Source organism: Gopherus flavomarginatus, chromosome 6 (assembly GCF_025201925.1).
Source record: "Gopherus flavomarginatus isolate rGopFla2 chromosome 6, rGopFla2.mat.asm, whole genome shotgun sequence".
NCBI classification, from domain to species: Eukaryota; Metazoa; Chordata; order Testudines; family Testudinidae; genus Gopherus; species Gopherus flavomarginatus.
In genome coordinates, this window is record NC_066622.1 from 109,806,334 (window position 1) to 109,828,683 (window position 22,350).

Genomic DNA, 22,350 nt, shown 5'->3' on the forward strand with positions numbered 1-22,350 from the left:
TGAAGAAGTGGGTTTTTTACCCATGAAAGCTTGTGCCCAAATAAATGTTAGTTAGTCTTTAAGGTGCCACCAGATTCCTCGTTGTTTGTTTTTAACCATTGTTGGACTCCCCAGTATGGTGCCCAGCACAAGGAAAATGGCTGTTTTGCATAGGGTGCCAATTGCTCCAGGGGCCATTCCATGAGCCAGATCAAATGGACACAGAGGTGGCCTGGGCTCCCCTCCTTTAACATATTCTCTTCTGGGAGCTTGGGGTGGCTGTATGCCACTTGAGAAATTCCCTTCGCAGAAAACATGGGACTAGCCCTCCAGAGAATTGGGGCCAGAGTTTCCTGTTGGAGCATTGGACTGGGACTCGGGAGACATGGGTTCTGTTTCTGGCTCTGCCACACACACACACCCAAGCAACATAGCTTGGGTCCTAAGCACTGTCTCCCACCAACATAGCTTCCACCTCTGATGGAAGTGGAGTAATTATGCTGATGGGAGAGCTCTCTCCCATCGGCATAGAATGTCTTCATCAGACATTCTACAGCGGGCATAGCTGAATCGCTGCAGCTGTGCCAATGTGGTGCTTCTAGTGTAGACTATCCCTTAGTTAACAGACCCAAAAGCTCTCTAGCTTTTTCCAGGATCACACTGTGCCCATCAGCTACTGCTTGGCTTTCTTGCCTTTGCCTCTATCTCTTGTTCTCTGAATGAATGAATGTTCTGTGCACGCGCACACACACAGCAAAATCCCTCTCTCCCCAGTCCAAACTCCTGGATGGGGTTGTGACTTTTTGTCTCAGGGGAGGACTTCTAATTAACTCATCCTGACAGTTATGTTAGTTGACACTCAGTCTCCAAGAGGTTTGTTATTCAAGCAATCACCAGCCAATAACAATATCAAGTAGTGTGGGAGAATAATCAGCCCTTTTTCACTTTGGTTGTCCCTCCAGTAAGCTTTCCAATTCCCATTTTTACAGTGGAATTTGCTTCACCTGCATAAAGCTTGAAAATCAGCCTCAGCCCTTCTGTGCCATTTTCTTAGGGTGTTAAGGACACTGCATCTGCAATACAAAGATCTGATTGCAGACCCCATGGCCCATCTTCTGGCCCACCAGCCAGCTGCCCTCTGCAGCAACCCCTCTGTACAATCTCCGCAGTTCATCTGGTGCAGTCTAACAGCAGGATTTAACAAGTGTAGTGTTCCCTAGCCAACAGGGTGAGTTAGATCCTTCAGTTTTCTTACAGATTCCTACATTCTTCTTGAAGTAATCATGCAGAGTTTGAATATTGTAATCACTGAGCAAAATCCCTTTGTTTCAGTAGCCATACATCTCACACTATTTACATAATTTAAAATTTTAGTTGATGCCGTATTGACACCACACCAGGGCCATATTGCATAATTAAATTACACAGGAACTTCAAAGTCATGTTCTCAAAGTGTACTGCAGTGTTGTTGTAGTTTCCTTTTAAATCATTGTATCAAAACTGCAATTAGAGGGCTTTGTATTTTAATTTCTGCTCAGTGGAAAAAGACCAGTCCATATTCATAACTTTTATCTCTGGACCGCAGCTGAAACCTGCAGACTTACTTTCATAACAATTTAAGTTTTTTTTTTCATCCAGATAAAATGGTTCTGATGTGTTTGGGTTAAACCACAGAGGCTATTCCTCTCAGACCTTTCCAGAGGAAACACCACACTTTCTTGTTGAAATCGTTAGATATAGGTGTGATATAATATTATTTCGGAATATTTTGTTTGGAACATTTTATGAAATCTTTATATATTCACAAATTATGATGAGTAACAAATATCGTTTGTTAATTTTTTTTTAATTATCACAAAATTTGTCCTATACTGATTTGACGGAGATTACTCAGCTAGATAAGGCTGTGATATAAAGCTCAAGAATCCCTCACTGAATTTATTTCTCTGTAAAGCACTGTCACTGATGGAGGGTGGATGATATTAGAAAGCTAATTTTAGATACTATAGTGTTTCCCTACACATAAACACAGGGAGCTAGAGGATTTCCAGGGCACAGTACTGAAGCTTGATTGACTTTAACCATCCAAGAATTACAAATGTTTCCTAAAATGACACACAGATATTATTACTACTATGAAATAGAAAATATAGCTGAAATGAGGATGAAAGTTGCATTTTATGGGTACTATTGGTATGAATCGTATATTGACAATTGAAGTCATTAGTAGCCAGAACTCTGAAAAGGTACATAATGTTTAGTATGTACAAACACATACAAGAATTTTCCAAATGTGAACATGTATTGAAAACTGTACATTTCTATATACTTTTTCTCCACTTAATAGAAGAATACCCCTGTACTATTTTTGCTATGCTGTCCTTAGTTTTCAACATTTCTGTGCTTTGTGTGTGTTGCAACAATGACATTTTCTATATTGGATTACTCCCCTTGCACAGTGTAATTAATTGCCTCAGCACTGCTGTCAAAGATACTCTTCCACAGCTGAGTCTGGCTTTGTGCCAAGCTCCCTAGACAGTTGTGTTAGTGGCTTTTGTAGATCCTTGTTTTATGGTTAAGCTTAAAACAGACAGACAATTTAGGCTGCTTTGTCCTCTTGAATCTAATTTTCTTTGAACTTACCACTGAAGTGGTGGAATTTGTTTATGTATTATTGGAGAAGTACTAGTACTTCAGCACCTGCTAGTCTAAATTACTTAGCGACACTGGGAGTATTCATGCTATCACAAGTATTTCTAACAATTAATTGCCTGTGAAAATTCACTGTCGTTTGCAATTTGAAATGACAGCAAGTATAACACTAGTAGCAGTAGGAAGCTATTCCCTCCCCACCCACCTCCAATTTCTAGCTTTACTGTGTTGAGGGTTAGGGTATAATACTGTGTGTCAAAGTACAAAGCTGTTAAGGTGTATAGTGGGGAAAAAAATTCCCTAATATATTAATAAAGTGGTGAGCTAGATCCCCAGATTGGTTAAATTGTCATAGCCCTATTTGATATAACTATGCTGATTTACAGCATTTGAGGATCTGGCCCTATGTTTTATTTCTTTTTTTCTTTTGCATTAACCTTAAATTGAATATGGCCTCAGTAAATCTCTGCTAAGCCATCTCTTTTGCTTTACGGGGTTACGTGGCCTCTGAACCTATAGTTGAGCTCTAGAGGTTGGGCTCTATCTCAGCTGAAATCTTGGATCAATGTTAGTGAAAAATGTCCTACGTATTTATATTTTCTTTCCTCACATTGTTTTATATTTTTAGTTTCATATAGAACATTATTCTACATCTATAATGGACAATTAATCTTCTTGTTGGGTATCCTTCCCTGAATCCTTATATTCACAGTGTGATGGGATGTCCCGCTCTAAGGAACCTTACAAGTAGATGCAGAGCTATTTTGCTGACTCAATCTGGCAGCGAGAACAGGTGGATATTATTAATTGCTGCTCAGGAATATGCAAGAGTTTATATCTATCTGAGGTAGCAATAGAGGAGAAATAGACTTAAACTTAAGCTATCCTGCAATATATAAATAACTGAGAATATAAAAATATTGAGGCTGCTATTGCAGAGCAGAGCCAGAAAGATAGGTTTACTGCAAATAACCTTTTTTCAGCACAGCAGTTGAAAGAAACGCCATTTGATTTGAGTAGGAGCCACATTTACACCTGTCTTTTCTGTTTGCTGAGCTAAGCTTATTTACACGGTTTATAAATTAATGTTGCTTAGTTTTGAGCATCTGTAGCTTTTATAGATCTGTGAAGTTCTTAGTTTGAAAATTCTCTGAGATATTTAGCCCACACTAGTGGAAGACAAGTTATCTGCATTCCCATTCATGTTTGCCCGGAATTGCAATTGTGAATCGTGAATGAAATCAGGCATTTTAAATCTTACTCCATATACACTGTGCTATAAATATTAGATTTATTTTTTGTATCTTGTGCCCTCTGCGTATTTTTTAGTTGAGTAGCATGTTGATGGCATGCATTTTATAGTGTAATTACACTGGCACTATTCACACCATTATGTTTAAGACTCAGCTAGTATTTTCATGTTAAATCTATATTTTTAAGGTGTTAGTTTAGCCATAAAAAATCAGGCCCTGCTCAAAACTGAGACAGACAGACAGAAGGTCTGAGCCAATGTATTTATTTTATAGTTTTAAATTCTGGCCTTTTAAAAAGTGACAATTTTAAAAAAATACAAATAACTATATTATGGTGTCCAGATGAATGATGACTTTTTTCCTACAAGTGGAAATTCAGTATGTAATTTCACCAGAATAAGGACTAATTTCTTTCACTCCTTTTAACAAAACAGTTTTTTTTTTGTTTAAATATAGCTTTTCCTGTCAATAATTTTGATTTAGTGCTGGTTGTGGAAAAATTGCAAATGCTCAATGTATTAAGGGGACAAAAAGCTTCCTTACGGCTTATAGATTCTGCATAGTGGCCTGATCCTGCAAACACTTAACACCAGGTGTAATACTTACTACTGTGATGTCAATGTGTTACTCATGGTATTAAGCACTATAGACTTGATTCACAAAAGTATCCCTATTCAGGAAGTACATGCTTTACTTTAAGCACATGTATAAGTGGTATTCAAGTGACTAGAGTACCCGCTCAGCTATGGGTTCCTAGTACTCTGTCCAGGGAAGAGGGGGTGTCTCAAGTAACTTGGGTCAAACATAGGTAGGACTTGGAAGATGAGCACTGAAACCTTGAGTTTGACCTAGTTTTCTATGAGGAGCTGGTGAAAAGAGCAGAGCATTTGGATGATGTACTCTTCATGTCCTATGTTGTTGAACTACTGGGTTCTGAACCAATTATAGCTTTGTTAAGGTCAGTGATTTCATTCCTAGCTACAATAATCAAGCCTGGAAAGTAAGAATGTGTGGATCCACCATGGCTAAGTTCAAATCCAAGAACAAAGAGCACTCTTCTTCCTAGCCATAAACAGAAAAGTGCATTATTCATGGCCTTATCTGCCTAAGTATCCAGGAGCAGTGAGGAGGCTTGATAAATATTTAAGTTGGGGGAGGATAGCTCAGTGGTTTGAGCACTGGCTTACTAAACCCAGGGTTGTGAGCTCAATCTTTGAGGGGGCCATTTAAGGATCTGGGGCAAAAATCTGTCTGGGGACTGGGGCTGCTTTGAGCAGAGGGCTGGACTAGATGACATCCTGAGGCCCCTTCCAGCCCTGATATTCTATGAAGTGTACATTTATCAAAAGCAGCTGAGCAATTTATGAACACAAGTCCTATTGATTTGTCCAGGCATCCTGTGAAAAAGAATAGTAAGTGATCATGTAAGTAAAGACTGGATCATAATGAATATGCAGAAAGGGACTAAATTAAAGTTGCACTGGCTGCCTTAACTTTGACATTTACTAACTTTTGAGTGCTTGACTCTTTTAACATAGTATTTCTAATATACTTTAAATAAGTTCCACCTAGCCCCTCTGCTTGGGCACTTCTCTCTCATTTTTAAAGAAAAGTTCTTTGCAGATGAGCTTTTTCTTTTCTGGTTTCTTTTTCCTTTTTGTTATATGGAACATGTATTTATTTTGAGAGATTTTCAATTCAATAATATTCCCTTATCTTTTTATTTTCTCTTTACCATCTACAGCTCTTTTTGTACAATACCTAAAAATGTTTTCTTCTGATGTGTTTCAGCATTCAAAGGTCTAATATTCTCATTTGGATACTGTTACTGGATTTTGTTATTGATCTGCTATCTTCTTTGTCTTTCTTCTATGTTTAAACGGTAAGAAATTTTTGCCTTTCTTTTATTGGCACAGCCAACAATGAGAGAATTAATATCCAAAATAGGCACAATTGCTTCCTCTTTTTTTTGCCGGTGATTGCTTATTTGATCTGTCAGTCATGTCACCAATTTCAAACACACCTAGAAACAAAAAGTAGGACTAAAGGAAATGTATTAAAGACGCTCACATTTTATCGCTATAAAATCCAGGACAAGCCTATCAATATAAATTAGACTTCTATTTGTCACCTTTATCACAAAAAATATATTCTTTTCATTTTGGGAGATTGCGTTAAACACAGATGGAAATATCTTTATACATAATTTAACAACTGAAGGAAGCTAAATTGGGACTAGACAAAGTCAAGTGTGAATTCAGAAAAGCAGATATCGGTAAATGGGAGATGCCTACATTTATTTTAGATGGACAGTACTTCTCAAAGTTTTAGGAGGGCAAGTTTCATGCTTTTCTTAAAACAGAGTGGTATAGCTTGGTTAGGCCCTGCTCCTGCAAAGATTTAGACATGTGCCTAATTTTATGCATATAAATAGTGCCACTGAAGCTAATGGGAATACTAACACACTTAAATATAAGTATGTGAATAAGCCTTGTAGGATTGGGGCTAAAATTAGTGATTTTTTTTTTTGGGGGGGGGAGATATTTATAGGCAATTTTTGTAACCAACAAGCAATTTTCAAAGATAAGATGTTACTTATGCTAAAAGTGGTCTAGTCCCTATGATCTTGAGTTATGGTTGCATACACATTTTTGAGCTATAGTTCCCTACTTTCATTATTTTCTAACATTTTAATCTGTGGACACATTTAACCACTTTTGTGATCATTACATATATATGATTTGGAGGACTTTTACTCCTGAGCCCCCTTTTAATAATCTTCTGCTTGATCCCTCTCGAAGGAATCCCATTAGCTTCAGTGGATTTTGGATTGGCTCAGTATCACATCTCTCCTGATGGAGAGCATCCTCTTGATTAATCTTGGTTCTGTACCAAGGCTAATCTTGGTGTGAATGATATGTAAAGATACTACTAGTAAGTAACAGAATTTCAGAGGGGTGCCATTGTGGTCTCACAAATAAATCTTGCTGCATCCAATGAGATTCCACTTTCACCTAGCAATTGGCATAATATATTATAATAAGTCAAATTAGCATGAATAAATAATTATTACATACATAATTGTGGGGTCACCAGCAGAAAGGAAATCTACAAAATAATTAAAACCAGCAGATGTCTTAGCACCTGCTAAATTTAGGGCACCCTGCCTATACCCTACCGAGGCCTCAAGGTGTGACCAATCAATTTAGGCAACCCCAGCCTTTCCTTCTGCAGGCTCAGGGTGTAAGGCATCTATCCTTACCCATGGTGCTCAGGAAGAAACCTGATCAATTTAAGTACCCACCCTTTCCCTCTGGACTCAGGGCTCTACCTTTTCACAATGACAGAGCCTTGCACAGTTGGGCTCTAAACATCTATTTATTAGTAACACACACAGAATACGTACACCAAGCAAATCTCTTATGCTAACCACTCCCAATATACAGACATATTTCACCCAATGGCCAGTTAGGATTCATTCATCTGGGGATTCCTGGCAGCAATACCTCTGCACGTCTCGTTCATTCAGAGGGGTCAGCGTTCCAACAGCTTGACCTTGCACTGCAGTTCGAAAATGGTTCCCAAAGAGCATTATCTTTCATTTACATTATATAGGTAAAACTAGTTAAATTTACTAAACCTATCACATTTTCCCACACTCCTAAATAACAATTTTAACCAATTGTATACTGGCACCTATGTGTCCTCCTTCCTGCCCAAGCTTTTTTACATTTTATCTTTCATGCCTAAATTGTAACTTAGTTGTGACCTCTGTTTATGCAGATAGTCAGCATAAAAACACAGGTTAGAGCTTATTTTACCATTTATTGAGTCTCTCTCTCTCTCTCCATATCCTCCCTAATTTTCCAGCGCCTGGTTGTCTCTACTTTACAACCTTGGTGGTTATAACTCTTGTTAAGGACATTCTTGAGATGGGGGTGCTTTGTCAGCAGCAGAAAATTCTTATTTTCAATTTTAGTGGTGACCTCCCTAAGTTTCACCCAAGGCTGGTTTAATATGAGGCGGGGGGGGGCGCTTGATCGGGTCTCACAATTTCCCTCCTTGATGACGCTTTCTGGGAAATCTGGTGATAGTTGTGATGTCTAAACATGGTGCATCATATGGTATTGGGGAATCTTGGTACAGAAGGAGGTATAGTTGGCTGAAATGAAGCAAAAAGTGTAGTTGTGTGCTGAAAGACCCATTTACCCTTGCTATCCATTGCATCCAACACCCCAAAATACATGTTGTGCCTTTTTAAAAAAAAAAGGCAAATATTTGATAATAGAAAGGAAAATGAATGTATCTGTTTTGTTCCAGATTTCAGACACAACTAAAACTTGGGCATGTTCCAATTACTCAGGTTTGGCCCATAATAGAGAGAGATGCTAATAACCAAGTTTGGACCAGAGTCTAAACTTTTAAGCTCTCCCTTCATCTACCTCAAAGTTCAGCTCTGTTCAGACTCAGATCCCAGTAAGGATTCATCTCTGTTTTATTGGGAGTTTCGTGGGAAAGACGAAAAAAACTTTAAATATTGTGTATATTGGCATATTATTAAAGTATGTATTTAGAGCACATATCTTGCAATCACTCCAGCGGTTTTGAAATAAAATACAATATGCTGCTAATTCATTTTAACTCTCAGACACATTTGTGGATTATGGATCTATGAGTTTTTCTAAAATATAGATCTATCACATGAAATATGCAATAAGTCTTTATGAAAAATAGTTACTACACACAGACAAGGTAGCTCTTCTTATACTTCAACTATTTACGTTTTTCCTAAATACCAAAGCTGCCAAGTCCACTATAGATTACTAGTTTGGACCTTTCAATTTTACAACACAAAACTGTTTAAAGTGACATGACCTTAAAGTCTATGACATGACTGTTAGGAACTTAGACTTGGATATTAAAAATAAAACTTTGCAATGTATATTTTAAACACATTTCTGAAAACATCCAGTCTTTTCTGAACCATTGTATGCCAAGTTTCATCCTGGAGAAAATGTTTAGAGCTGAGTTACAAATGCCTGAAATTGCCCCTCTGTAATGGGAACTCGGATGACCCCATTACGGTAGCATCAAATGCTGGTGGCACTATGATGACATCTTTATAGAAAATATAGGCTAACATTGTAAAAATAGGCTCTGGATCCAGACATTAAATACTCTGAAGCTTTTTGGTGGTGTTTTGCTTCTGAAGTTTTAGTTCTCCTCAAGATAGGGGTTATTTTCAACACTGGGATCCCAACATGGTTTCAGATTTTGAACAGATCCAGGATTTTGATTTGGCTCCATCTCTATCTGGGGTCACGATGGTTTCAGTGTGCTGATGACACCCAGCTTCATACACTCCTCTCCCATGACAGGTAGCGGAGAAGCAACTTCTCCAATGTCTAGCCATCAGAGCTAGCTGCTTGAGACTCAACCCAGACAAAACTGAGATCCTACTTATTGGATGGGGGAAGCAGCCAGAGGAAATAGTAGAAGATACATCTGCCTGTCTGATGCCGGATTTTGTTTCTAATAGTCATGTCGGATCCCCAACTATGACTGGGTATCCGGTAAGGTGTGCTGCTTAGCCTCTGTACTTTGCAAAAAGGTGGTGTCCTTCTCTTTCAGCGACAGATCTCACTATAGTCACTCATAGTTTTGCTACCTCTAGGTTAGGCTATTGTAATGTGCAGTATATGCAGCTACATACTAACACTATTCAGAAAGTGCAGAATGCAGCAGCCTATTTAAGTAGCCTTTCCCACCAGGAGCACATACTACCTTTCTTCTATAAACAACAGCATCTACCAGTTAATTTCCTGGTGAAATTCCAGATGTTGGTTTGTCCTATAAATCCCCAAATAGTTTGGAGCCTGTATATCTGAGGCTGTCTTGCATGATACCATGGCAATTGTGATCATCTGAGGAGGATGAGTAACTGTCTGCTGTAACAAGGAGATGGATGGTGGCAGGGCATTTTCAGTGAGAAGTTAGCAGCTCTGGATTGATGTTTTGCATACTCTGCAAAACTCACTTGTTTTGCAGATGTTTCCTGGGGAAAGAGTTTTAAGAAGTTGGTTGAGGTTGATGATGGTTGAGATTGGGAAGGTTTTCTTTCACTTTATATGAAGGCTTATTTATAGATCTGTAAAATATTGTGCCATTTTAAATCTGTGTAATCCATCTAGAGTTCGAGAGAAATACAATAAAAGTCTAAATAAATAAATCTTCATTCTGTAAGAACACAAAATCAGGGAACTCATTAACTGAATATCCATCTTTCATAGTTTAAGACCTTGCTTAGTGGCATGTTGAAGTAAAGTACAACTGTAGTGGCATGGACCATGCCTAAGCCGTTGTCTAAAGCATTGCTCTAAAATCCCTCTTAAAAAATTTCATCTAAAAATGTCGGTTTTAATATAAGTACACATAAAGCATCTCAACTGCTGGCAATGGCTGGAAATCCTTTTTTGGAAATATCCTACCTCTGGGGAAGGGGATAATGTCTCTTAAAAATCGCTAGCAAAACCAGACTATAGGAATTTCCACAAGATGATACCATCCTTGTTGGGTGGCAAAGAAGTAAATCTCATTTAGAGTGGGCTCCTTGAAATTGTCCCACTGGCTTGAAAGATTCTACCAGGTATAATAAAATTCTGTATTTTTAAGACGGGTAATATACCTGCAACTTGCAGACTCTTTCAGATCAGTTGTACTTTTTTAAGGATGCCTGCTAGATGTCCAGTGAAATCACTGGGACCTGTTCCTACTGCTAGACTATATTTTTACGTTCCTTTTGAAGGTGATTTCTAATGCTGGTTCCCTATAAATGTAGCCATTTATATATGTAACTTACAAATTCTGTGGGCAAGATGCAAAGGTAAACAGATGCTGTGACTAGAGGTGTTAAGAAATTCAGCCATTTCTCTTGGCAGAGGTGCAAAACTTTTCCTTGATTTTGGTTCATACGGGATGGGTTCATAAGCCAAAGTTTCACTTTGAATTTTGAGTTCAACAGACCTCAAAATATTAAGATTCACATCATAACCATGTGAAAGCATGAGCTTTATGTGATTTCAATGCAAAATTTGGAATTGGCCCATGTAGATATAAGGAATATAAATATAATATTTTTTTAAAAAAAATTTCAGCAAACTTTGGTCTCATTTTGTAACACATCTGCAACCCAAGCAATCTTTCCTACCTCAGCATCTACTACAAATCTTGCAGACATCTTGTTTTTGTTTCTGTTCTGAAGTTCAACCAAAAATTTTCAACATTTCCTGCAAAACTAAGTTCAGGAAAAAAAATTTTGGGGGTCAAATTGTTCTGATTTTGATTTTTTTTTAAATATTAATGTGTATTATACACCATAAAATAAAATAATTGAAACAAACAGACATTTCAAAATAGAAAATTGAAACCTTCCATTCAGAAAAAAGTTGAAACAGAACATATTGACCTTACTGAAACATTCTCCATTTTCTTTCTGAATGAAATGTCAAAAAAAAAAGAGTTTCACTGTCAACGAATCAGTATTTTCTGACAGAAAACTGAACATTTCCAAGTTGTTCTGTAGGCTGTGCATCATCAAGGTGTTCCCTCTGGTTTAGAAAGGCTAATCCTATACTCTCTGGTGTTCTTCAACAGGGCTCTGAGTTCTGGCCAGAAGGTAATGCTGCTTCTTCCAACATCTGATATCGTGCTCCTCACACCAATGGGGGAGCAAGCCACACATTTAAGTTTAAAGCATATATATCTAACACATTAATGGCACAGTCTAATTACTCCTGGTTAGCATGGATTACAGTTAATATAGCTTTAAAAACTCTATTTTGAATAAATCATGAAAACAGTTTTTTTGAGTTCAAGCTTTATTAATGTTGTTTGCATTGCAGTAGTTCACCAAAACCCCACTCAGGATTGGGCCTGGTTGTGCTAGGTGCTGTATACAGTCAGTTAGGAAAACATGGTCCCTGCCCTGAAAAGCTCCCAAGCTTAATGGAAGAGACAAGACACCACATCAACTGTGAGGAACAAGAGAAGAGAATCTGGAGATAAAAATAAGCTCACACAATATAAGTGATCAAAAAGCATGGTGTGGTGATAGTCTATTACATTACAAGCAAGGAGAGGGAAGAAACTGGTAGGAAAAGGCAAGGGAGAAAGACTGCTTTACATTGCAATTTAAAAGCCAAGTTATTACACACAAGGAAAGATGGTTATTCTTTGAGGAAACTGATTACAATTGTTTAACAGGGGGCTGATGTGTGAAAATGATGAAAATATTCTTGGTGCCTCGTACTCAGCAGTTACTGCATTCAGAATATTTTGGCTGTTGTTTTGTTAAATTGCTGTGGCTTCCTGCAGCTTATTAGGTGCAGCAGTAGTTTTCCTATGGTTCTCTACTTTGTCTGGAGCATAGATTTGGACACCTTTGGAAAATTAAATTGAAGTGGGTTGCAATAAGATTGGCAGAAGCAGCTGATGCTGGAGTTTTTGTATAAATCCATCCATCCTAATTTTGAAGGAAGGTGAACAGGACATCAAAAAATAATGAGACAGAAGACAAATGGCTTGCCTGTTTGGTCATGTGGTGTGCGGAACTTCTGTTTCAGATGTATTTGCACTCTAACCCACAGTAGTCAGAGAAAAGGAAAAGTGGTAAGAGCTGGAGGAGAAAGAAAATAGTTTTATTAAAAATATATAGCATGGCTGTTAAGACATACATACAGTGACCTACAATCTAACCCTCATCACACTTTACCTGTTTCTCTCCCTCCTTATTGTATGTTACTCTCACTCATTGTGTCACCTCTAAAATTACATTGTAAATTCTTGTTTGTTTTGGAAAGTGCCAGCAGTGGTAAGGTGCTGTATAACAATATGCCTGGATCTAATGTGTTTTTAGATGTGGTATTTTGATACAGTTGACAGCGTGAGTTTGACTAAGCTTAATAACAAACCAAAATTATTTCCACTAACCCCCTCACACACACACTGCTGCATAGATGTAGCCACTCCGCTGCCCTGCTGCAGCGTGTCTGGTGAAGATGCTCTATGCCGACGGGAAAGAGCACTTCCGTCGGCATAATAATACCACTTATGCTGATGTCAGCTGTAGTGTTACACAAATCCTAAGACACAGGAGCCTGCCCATATAGAAATCAGTGCGGGATCAGGGCCTGAGGAGTGTTCTACACTGAAGAGTTACATCAGCATAGCTATTTCTCTCAGAGGTGTGAAAAATCAACACTCTTGAGAGATGTAGTTAAGCCAGCCTAAGTCCTGGTGTTGACAGCGCCTCTTGTGGAGGTCGATTATGACAGTGATGTTCCTGTCACTGTAGTGTCTATCCTGAAGAACTACAGCAGTACCATTGTAGCATTTCAAGTGTGGACATAGCCTAGGTGGCTATTATCTCCTTTTCACTTATGAATGAATTAATCTTGGGGAAAGAACTAATAGCATTTTCTAAGGGTCCAATCTTGAAGTTCATACTTGGGGTCTGGTCTTATAAGGAGTACAGGAAGGTGCAGATTATCAATATATCTCCGGATGTGCTCAGTAACTCACAGGATCTGACCATTATCCCTTACTCAGACAACACTCCAAATGAAATCAATGCAGGAAAAGCCTGAGGAGTGCTACACTTGCAACGCTGATGGACTGCAGTGGGAATTGCATATGCTCAGGAGCTCTCAGGATTTGACTGAATTGGAGGTTTGTCTGAATAAGAATGTGAGGTATTGAGTTCCTTCATCTTCCATTGACTTCAGTGGGAGTTGAAAGGTGCTCAGTGGGAGTTCTCAAGAGGCACTTAGCACCTAGAAGGATCAATCCCTGTGGCAGGAGTGGCGAGCCTTAAATAAAGGTTAGGTAAAGAAATCCTAAAAAATGCATTTATTTTGTTGCTAGTGAATTGCTTAGCTGCATATAGGAAGAGAGAGAAATGATTTATTTTAGTGAAAACTATTAGAATGCAGATACCTGTACGATATATCCAAACACTGTCACATTACTGTCTATTCATGGACATTTTGAGACTTGTGATCACTGGTGCTACCCTCATAGGACCACTCAGAGATGCTAGATTGTCAGAGTGATTGGCTCTGTGACAGAACTTTGAACTAGTTCTGGAAAAGAAGGTTTTCCAGAAAATACAGTTGAAATTTCAGGCTCTGTCTTTGAATTACAGCTGAGTGACACTGATCTGTCCAGTTTCCACCTTGATCATCATGAAACCTACAAAAGAAAGAAAAATATGAGAGTAATTAACCTTTGGAACAACTTACCAAGGGTTGTGGTGAATTCTCCATTACTGACCATTTTAAAATCAAGATCGGAAGCTTTTCTAAATATGATCTAAGAATTATTTTGGGGACGTTCTATGGCCTTTGTTATACAGGAGATCAGACTAGATGATCACAAGGGTCCCTTTTGTTCCTGGAATCTGCGAATCTGTGAAAATGGACTAGAAGCAAAGATGGAAGTTGGATATGCCATGGGTATACGACAGGACATATTTGGGACTCTTTTCCTTTCTTCCTAAATTTACTTCAATTCCACAGGTTTCTCTCAATTTTCATGATTCCTATATTGAGCCAGGTGAAATAACGGGCCTTATGCTGATAATCTCATTCAGTGATTTGGTGTTTTTTCTCCTCGTATGTTGAATGTGAAAACTGTTGTCACCAATAATCAGTAAAGTTATAACAAGACTCCTGAGATGTTATAGTTCTCATTCATCAACGACTTCAAGTAACTGAAAGACTGCAATTGCTCCAGGTTGTGCTGTTAAACCAGTTGCTCTCTATAATGTGCTACTTAACTTGATTTTTTTTGACATTCATATTAAAGCCAAAATGAGGAGCAGCTGTAATTCCTCTTGCATCAGGATTCTGTATGGAACTTTGCTTGTGATGAAAACTACAGTTTTCTGCACAACTCATGGTTTGTGACCACAGTAATGTCACCATATAATTACTCTGACTTTAAAAAACAGCATGTTTCTTATGCTGTTAGCTTCCTGCTCTCTGTTTTACTGCTGCTTTAGAATAACTTGGGCTCAGGAGCATGAGGGAAGAAACGGAAAGAGTAATATTCCATTACAACTCTGCTTGTCCCTCCTTTCCTTCCAAAACAACAATTTTCTTTTTGAGTGAGGGGACTCCAGAGTAATTAGACTTAACTCTTGTACAGGTTCTGGGTAGAAATGGGTCTGGGTTGTGAAGTTAGGCTCCCAGTTTGGATTCTAATTCAAATGCCTTTACATTTGGGAGTGGTTTGATTGGATCATCTAGCATGTCCCAATACAGTGTTCTCTATTCTAATGACTTGATACAGATTCAAATCCAAACTTCAGTAGTGTTTTGATATGATGTTCTAGTCTGGGACCATCCCCGATTCTCCAATCATAAATTTGTTTGAAGCAGTAAAAGTCAGTCTGTCTGCCTTACTTGCTTGCTCCCTGAAAGATGTATGCATCATTACAATCCTGAAAAAGATAATTTTTCTTACCTCCAGTTTTGAATGGTCAAAGGTCCAATAGAATATTTTGCCTACCTCTAATTGTGAGTCTTTGATTCTGGGGAAGTTCTAGAGCATGCAAGCACTAGAAGCTGTTGGAATCAGAATACATATTGACTCAAGTAAAGAGGATATTTATCCAAATCTCCAAAAAGATTGTCTGGTTCAGTGTAGAGGTGGGGCTGAACATAACACCAAATAAGAGTCCTTTCCCATCAAAACTTTGTAGCAAATCTGGATCTGAATTTCATCTCTCAGGACTATTTTCAATTCTGTACTTCAGCTGTGGTCCAGGTTAGTTCCCAGGTTTTTCTGAACCATTTTTCCCATCTGTACAATGCATTTACTAAGGACATTGCACTGCTATGTATGGATATTGCAACACAAGATTCTGACGTGAAGAGTTCATTTCTCAAAGCAAGTTTTGTTCTTCAGGAAGTTCCTGTAATCCCATTACATCAGTACTTGAGCAGCATGTACGGCACAAGTCATTCCTAGAACAACCATCTCATGGAGACCAAATTTCAGGCGAAATGGGTCACTAGTGTTGGAAAGTAGTTCTGTGTATAGCAAAATCCCTCTGTCCATATTCCTCCTTTATGTACAGAGGTACCAAATGACAGGTACCCTAGCAAAGATTTATCAAATGCATAGTAGTACAGTGATGCTGGAACTAGGGGTGTTGCCACATCCCCTGGCTTGAAGTAATAATAAACACCAAATACATGGTTTCCATCATCAACACTTTGACTATAAATTGTTCCAGCAACGTGTAGTTCTAGGTGTTAACTAGACTACAGCTCCACTTGACTTCAGCTTCCTATTTGCTTTATATTAACTTCTTCCACACAACTATGACATCTGAAATTTCAAGTTTATAGGGTTGATTATAGAAACTATTTCTCAGGCAAGTAGTCCTATTGATTTTAATGGGACTGCTCACATAAATAAAGACTACCCAGTAAGGGTTTGCAGGGCTTATAGGATTTATGAACTTTTGTACAGATAAGAAGCAAAGGCCTGAACACTAACCTCTTTGGAGCAATAATACTTTCCAGCTCCCATTACCACTCTCCTCTTTGGTATTTCTTAACCAATTTTTAATCCACCCCCTTGTTTGACCCAGGATTCTTGTAGTTATTAGAAGTTTGCCATTAGGAATTTCATCAAAGGCTTTCAGAAAATATAAATAAATAATGTCATCTGCCATTACAGAACTTTTTGTAACCTCCCCTAAAATATCAAGGAAGTTAGACTGGCAGAATTTATCACATTCTATACTATGCTAGTTATATTTTATTAAATTATTGCTTTTCCTTAGAGACATGCTAGTTCTGAAATATCTTCTACCTACTTATTCTTTCAATACTATTTCTGATTGCTAATTACCTGGAAAAAGTTAGGTGACATCTGACCCAAATCTTATGAATAGCAGAGATGTTTTTCTAGTTTTTAAAAAGTAACTGGTAATTTTCTTTTGATTGTTGTAGAGTCTCATTTTTTTGCATGTGATGAGCTGGCTAAAAGGCTATACAGACCATGGGCCAGAGTTGCTTGGGCTATTGTCAGTGTAGGACTCAGAGACAGCGTCTTGCTCCCCTGGCCCACTGCCTAATCAAGGTCAAAGCCAGCTCCCAGCACAACTTAGCAGAGCTAAAGGTCCAGTTTGGATGACCATGGATCACCCAAGTACAGTGCACTCTTGCTCCCTTCTCTAAACAAACTAGGGAAATGTGCCCTAGATGGAGCTTCTATGAGGTAGGTGTATAACTGGTTGGCAAATAATTTCTGGAGAGTGGTTATCAGTGGTTCACAGTCAAGCTGGAAGGGCATATCAAGTTGGGGTACTGCAGGGATCAGTGCTGAGTCCCGTTCTGTTCAATATCTTCATCAATGATTTGGATAATGACGGAGAGAATACACTTATAAAGCCTGTGAATGATACCAAGCTGGGAGGGGTTGCAAGTGCTTTGGAGGATAGCATTAAAATTCAAAATGATCTGGACAAACCGGAGAAATGGTTTGAAGTAAATAGGATGAAATTCAATAAGGAGAAATGCAAAGTATTCCTTCCTAACTGGAGTAATCAGTTGCACTCATACAAAATGGGAAATGACTGCTTAGAAAAGAGTACTGCAGAAAGGGGTCTGGGACATACAGTGGATCACGAGCTAAATATAAGTGAATAGTGTAATGCTGTTCGGGGGGAGCAAACATCATTCTGGGATGTATTAGCAGGAATGGTGTAAGCAAGACACACGAAGTAATTCTTCTGCTCTACTCCACACTGATTAGGCCTCAGCTGGAGTATTGTGTCCAGTTCTGGGCACCACACTTCAGGAAAGAGGTAGACAAAGTGGAGAAAGTCCAAAGAGAAACAACAAAAATGATTAAAGATCTAGAAAACATGACCTATGAGAAAAGATTGAAAAAATTGGGTTTGTGTAGTCTGGAAAGAGAAGACTGAGAGGGACATACCAGTTTTCAAGAACATAAAAGGTTGCTACAAGGAAGATGGAGAAAAATTGTTCTCTCTAACCTCTGAGGATAGGACAAAAGGCAATGGGCTTAAATTGCAGCAAGGGTGGTTTAGGTTGGACATTAGGAAAAACTTCCTAACTGTTAGAGTGGTTAAACACTAGAATAAATCGCCTAGGGAGGTTTTGGAATCTCCATCACTGAAGATTTTTAAGAGCAGGTTAGACAAACACCTGTCAGGGATGGTGTAGATAATACTTAGCCCTCTGCTGCGTGCAGGGGACTGGACCAGAAGGACCTCCCAAGGTCCTTTCCAGTCCTATGATTCTATTGCACCACACATAGAGGAGGTGAACATATTCCGTAGACCCAGGTACACCAGCATAATACTGCTCAGAAATCCTTTTACTTCGGGGGAATCCCCAGCTGCCCTGTCAAAGCAGCTCTGTCCCTTAATGCAAAAAGGACAGAGGCAGGGGAAAGGGATCTGGCTCCATGTGTAAATGATGAAAACTGGAAGCTCACTCCTGGGAGTGAAAGTCTCTGCTCTGTCCATACCTACATTAGCAAACACCTTCTTATATTGAAAAATGGGAGTGGTCCATTTCAGATGTTCGTTTCAGAAGGAAGAATTTTCTAGGCATTATGAAAATTAATACTTTCTATTTGAGCATTTTAATGATTCCAAAAGCCTAATTTTAGATTTCTATAAATATCTTGCTGAGTTGCTCCAGACAATGTTGAACTGTAATTGTTTGGGGGAAGGAAAGCTGAAACGGTGGCCAGAGTTAGTGGTCAGTGTACTGAGAATCTAGGCTCTCTGTTTTCAGTGCCAATGTGGAATAATCATTTTCTAAAATTAAGATGTTATCTAGTGAAGGGAGCAGGGATGTCTAAGTACTCTCTAAAAGTCTACTGTATGATTAACTGTAAAAAATTAGAAGAATGAAAACATTAACACTTATTATGCTTCTCTGTGCTATTATGAACTTCTATTCTTGAAAAGCAATTTTTATATAACATTTAATATTTGTAAAGCTTTTTAAAAAAATACACCAGCTCAATAAAACACATGTGTATATGAATCGTTGATGCAAAATCAATTGTTGTAACAAAACTGGGTAATAGTGATTTTGGTAGCCATTTAAGAAGAAAGCACTACTTTTATATTTTAAATTCTTACACAAATTTGAGAGCAAGCAACTATATTGTATATTTCAGCTATTTTATCATCTATCATCTTTCTTCCTTCCTGTCTAATCGGAGATACGCGTGACTGTTCAGATACATAAGTGGTGCCATTGCAAACGTGGGTATCTTCCTACCTTTGCATATCTTGTGTGTAATAGCTTTCCCTCTCATTCTTATGCAAGAAAACTAGTGATAACATTACTTGATTACATTTTCTGTGTCTGGTTTGGACCTTGGCCACTTCAAAGACAATCACAACAGTTGAGATGGCGAGCGCAGAAGGAGTTTCTTGCTAACATTCCATAGATTGTCTGGGAATGGAGGTAAATCATTATCAGTAAAGAGATATCAGATCTCAGAGCTCCAACTTAGCCACGCTCTGTTGATTTTCTGGCAAAACGTATGGCCCATCAGCCCACTGTTCTATGGTGCTGCCACACTGGTGGAATTGTGGGTTGGCCATGGGAGGATTCCTTCAATGTAGGTGGATCCTGCAATGTCATGGAGCTCAAGTATCATAGACTCTAGGACTGGAAGGGACCTCGAGAGGTCATCGAGTCCAGTCCCCTGCCCTTATGGCAGGACCAAATACTGTCTAGACCATCCCTAATAGACATTTATCTAACCTACTCTTAAATATCTCCAGAGATGGAGATTCCACAACTTCCCTAGGCAATCTATTCCAGTGTTTAACTACCCTGACAGTTAGGAACTTTTTCCTAATGTCCAACCTAAATCTCCCTTGCTGCAGTTTAAGCCCATTGCTTCTTGTTCTATCATTGGAGGCTAAGGTGAACAAGTTTTCTCCCTCCTCCTGATGACACCCTTTTAGATACCTGAAAACTGCTATCATGTCCCCTCTCAGTCTTCTCTTTTCCAAACTAAACAAACCCAATTGTTTCAGCCTTCCTTCATAGATCATGTTCTCAAGACCTTTAATCATTCTTGTTGCTCTTCTCTGGACCCTCTCCAATTTCTCCACATCTTTCTTGAAATGCGGTGTCCAGAACTGGACACAATACTCCAGTTGAGGCCTAACCAGCGCAGAATAAAGCGGAAGAATGACTTCTCGTGTCTTGTTTACAACATACCTGTTAATGCATCCCAGAATCACGTTTACTTTTTTTGCAACAGTATCACACTGTTGACTCATATTAAGCTTGTGGTCCACTATGACCCCTAGATCTCTTTCTGCCATACTCCTTCCTAGACAGTCTCTTCCCATTCTGTATGTGTGAAACTGATTGTTCCTTCCTAAGTGGAGCACTTTGCATTTATCTTTATTGAACTTCATCCTGTTTACCTCAGACCATTTCTCCAATTTGTCCAGATCATTTTGAATTTTGACCCTGTCCTCCAAAGCAGTTGCAATCCATCCCAGTTTGTTTGAGTTCTCCAGGTGAAGGAGGAGCAAATACAGCATCTGTGGGGTAAGTGACTGTCTGCAGTGTGTGTGTTTGTGTTTGGGGGTTACTTGCTGTGTGCTCAGCTTGTGTTTGTCAGTCTGTTTGGTTGTTGTGGTGGTTTGTTTGTTTGAAGGACTGTGTGCTGTAGCTGGCAGTTGGAGGCTGAGCTACCAAGGAAGGTTTGAAAGCTAGAAGCCTCTGGTAATTGGCTGAGCCTTAACCAGTGGGCTGGGCATTCACTCAGGCCAGGGCTTTATAAAGCTGCACAAGCAACCAGGGAGCTTAGCGAACAGGAGCTGCTAACAGGGAGTTTCGCAAGGGAGTTCTCCAGGTGAAGGAGGAGCAAATACAGCATCTGTGGGGTAAGAGACTGTCTGCAGTGTGTGTGTTGGGGGTGATCCCTCCTTAACTGTTGGGGGTGATTCCTTCTCTCCTGTATCATCTCCTAAACTGCTCTCCTACTTATCAGGTGGCCTTACACTCTGCTGTTCTCTTTTTTTATTGGCTGTTATCAGGCAAAGGCTGCTCTGAGTTGCATTGGGGGACCAGGAGACATACCTCAGCTGCCCCATGATCTTGAGGGGTACAAAGTTAAACTTTGCATTCCTCTTCTTGACCAGTGCCATGCAGTGCCATAGCTGTAGATGAAAGATTAGGCCCCTTGTATTTACAAAGCCTTTTGCCTGAATGGGGCAAGGGGCTGATTGTGGGTCAGGTACATACATTGTAGTTTTGTTTGTAACATATTCATCCTGGGCACATGCTGGACACAATGTAAACAAATAGCCCCTGATCATCTGAGCCGGCAAAAACAAAATGATGAAAAATTGTGCTCTCTGTCTCTTTATTTATTTCCAGACACCATTTAGTTCAGTACTTGGGAGGATGGAACTGTTTGAGAAAGAGGAAAATGTTCTAAATGACAAAAACAAAATGTTAGAGGACTCAGGGAATAATGGATGGTGGTTTGGGGAAGATGCCTTGGGGGACCTATTTTTTCCAGCTCAATGAGATGTTACTTGATGCACATTGTATTGGAATTAAAATAATTGAAACAGACAAGCCTAAAAATACTTTTCACAATCATGTGTAGTGTTAGGGATAGGTATGAATGGGACTGCCTGATTCTATTGCTGTAATACGCACTACAAGAATGAAATATATTATGTTATGACCATATTTATATCCTCTTCTATGGAAAAATCCAAATGATGCCAGTTAAATATATTTAACACAACATTTTATAAAAGGATAACTCTGGATCCATCATTTATTTTTGTGAGTTATAGATGACCTCATAACTTATGAGCGATGGAGCAAAGCAGAGCTGGAAGTGCGTTATAAAAGGTCATCAGTAGAAATAAATGGTGTATTCAGAATCAGCCCCCTCCTGAAGTTCTGTTTATGCAACACCAATTTTAGCTGCAATCTGCACTGTTGGACTATAATAGTTTACATTAAGTGCTGGAGCACCATGTGTGTCTTGGTCGCAATGTGCATGACTGGTTGCATTGCTGATGTTTTTGAAAGTAGGAAATGTGCAAGCATGTAAAGTAGTGGACTATATCACAAGAGCAGCCATTGCCACTGAACCTTCCAGTGCTGATACAAGAGAAGAGGCGATAGTGACAGGATCACAGGAAGGCAGTTAGCAGATTTTTTTTTTAAATTGAGGGTAAATTCAATAGATCAAGTCATGCGCCCAGGATCCACACATGTGGGGACCCTCCACACATGAATCTTAACTGCTTTGCTTAGGAGAGGACTTGGGAACTGTCTCCCATTCCAGAACTTGCAAAGATCTCTCTGTGTGATCTGGGGACTGTGATATTAAACGGAGGAGATGGCGAGGTGGCAAG

At 39.0% G+C, this 22,350-nt stretch overlaps 2 protein-coding genes across 2 annotated transcripts in view; one reads left to right on the forward strand and one right to left on the reverse strand.

Moving 5' to 3' along the window:
- LOC127054065 (uncharacterized) overlaps positions 1–20,372 on the reverse strand; it is a 193,565-nt gene extending 173,193 nt beyond the window's left edge. The window contains exon 1 of the mRNA XM_050959750.1: positions 20,177–20,372. Within this exon, the coding sequence (XP_050815707.1) occupies positions 20,177–20,310 (134 nt within the window). The 5' untranslated portion in view covers positions 20,311–20,372. The remainder of the gene's footprint in view (positions 1–20,176) is intronic.
- LOC127054524 (uncharacterized) overlaps positions 1–22,350 on the forward strand; it is a 266,838-nt gene that overhangs the window by 170,938 nt on the left and 73,550 nt on the right. The gene's annotated exons all lie outside the window — the stretch shown is intronic.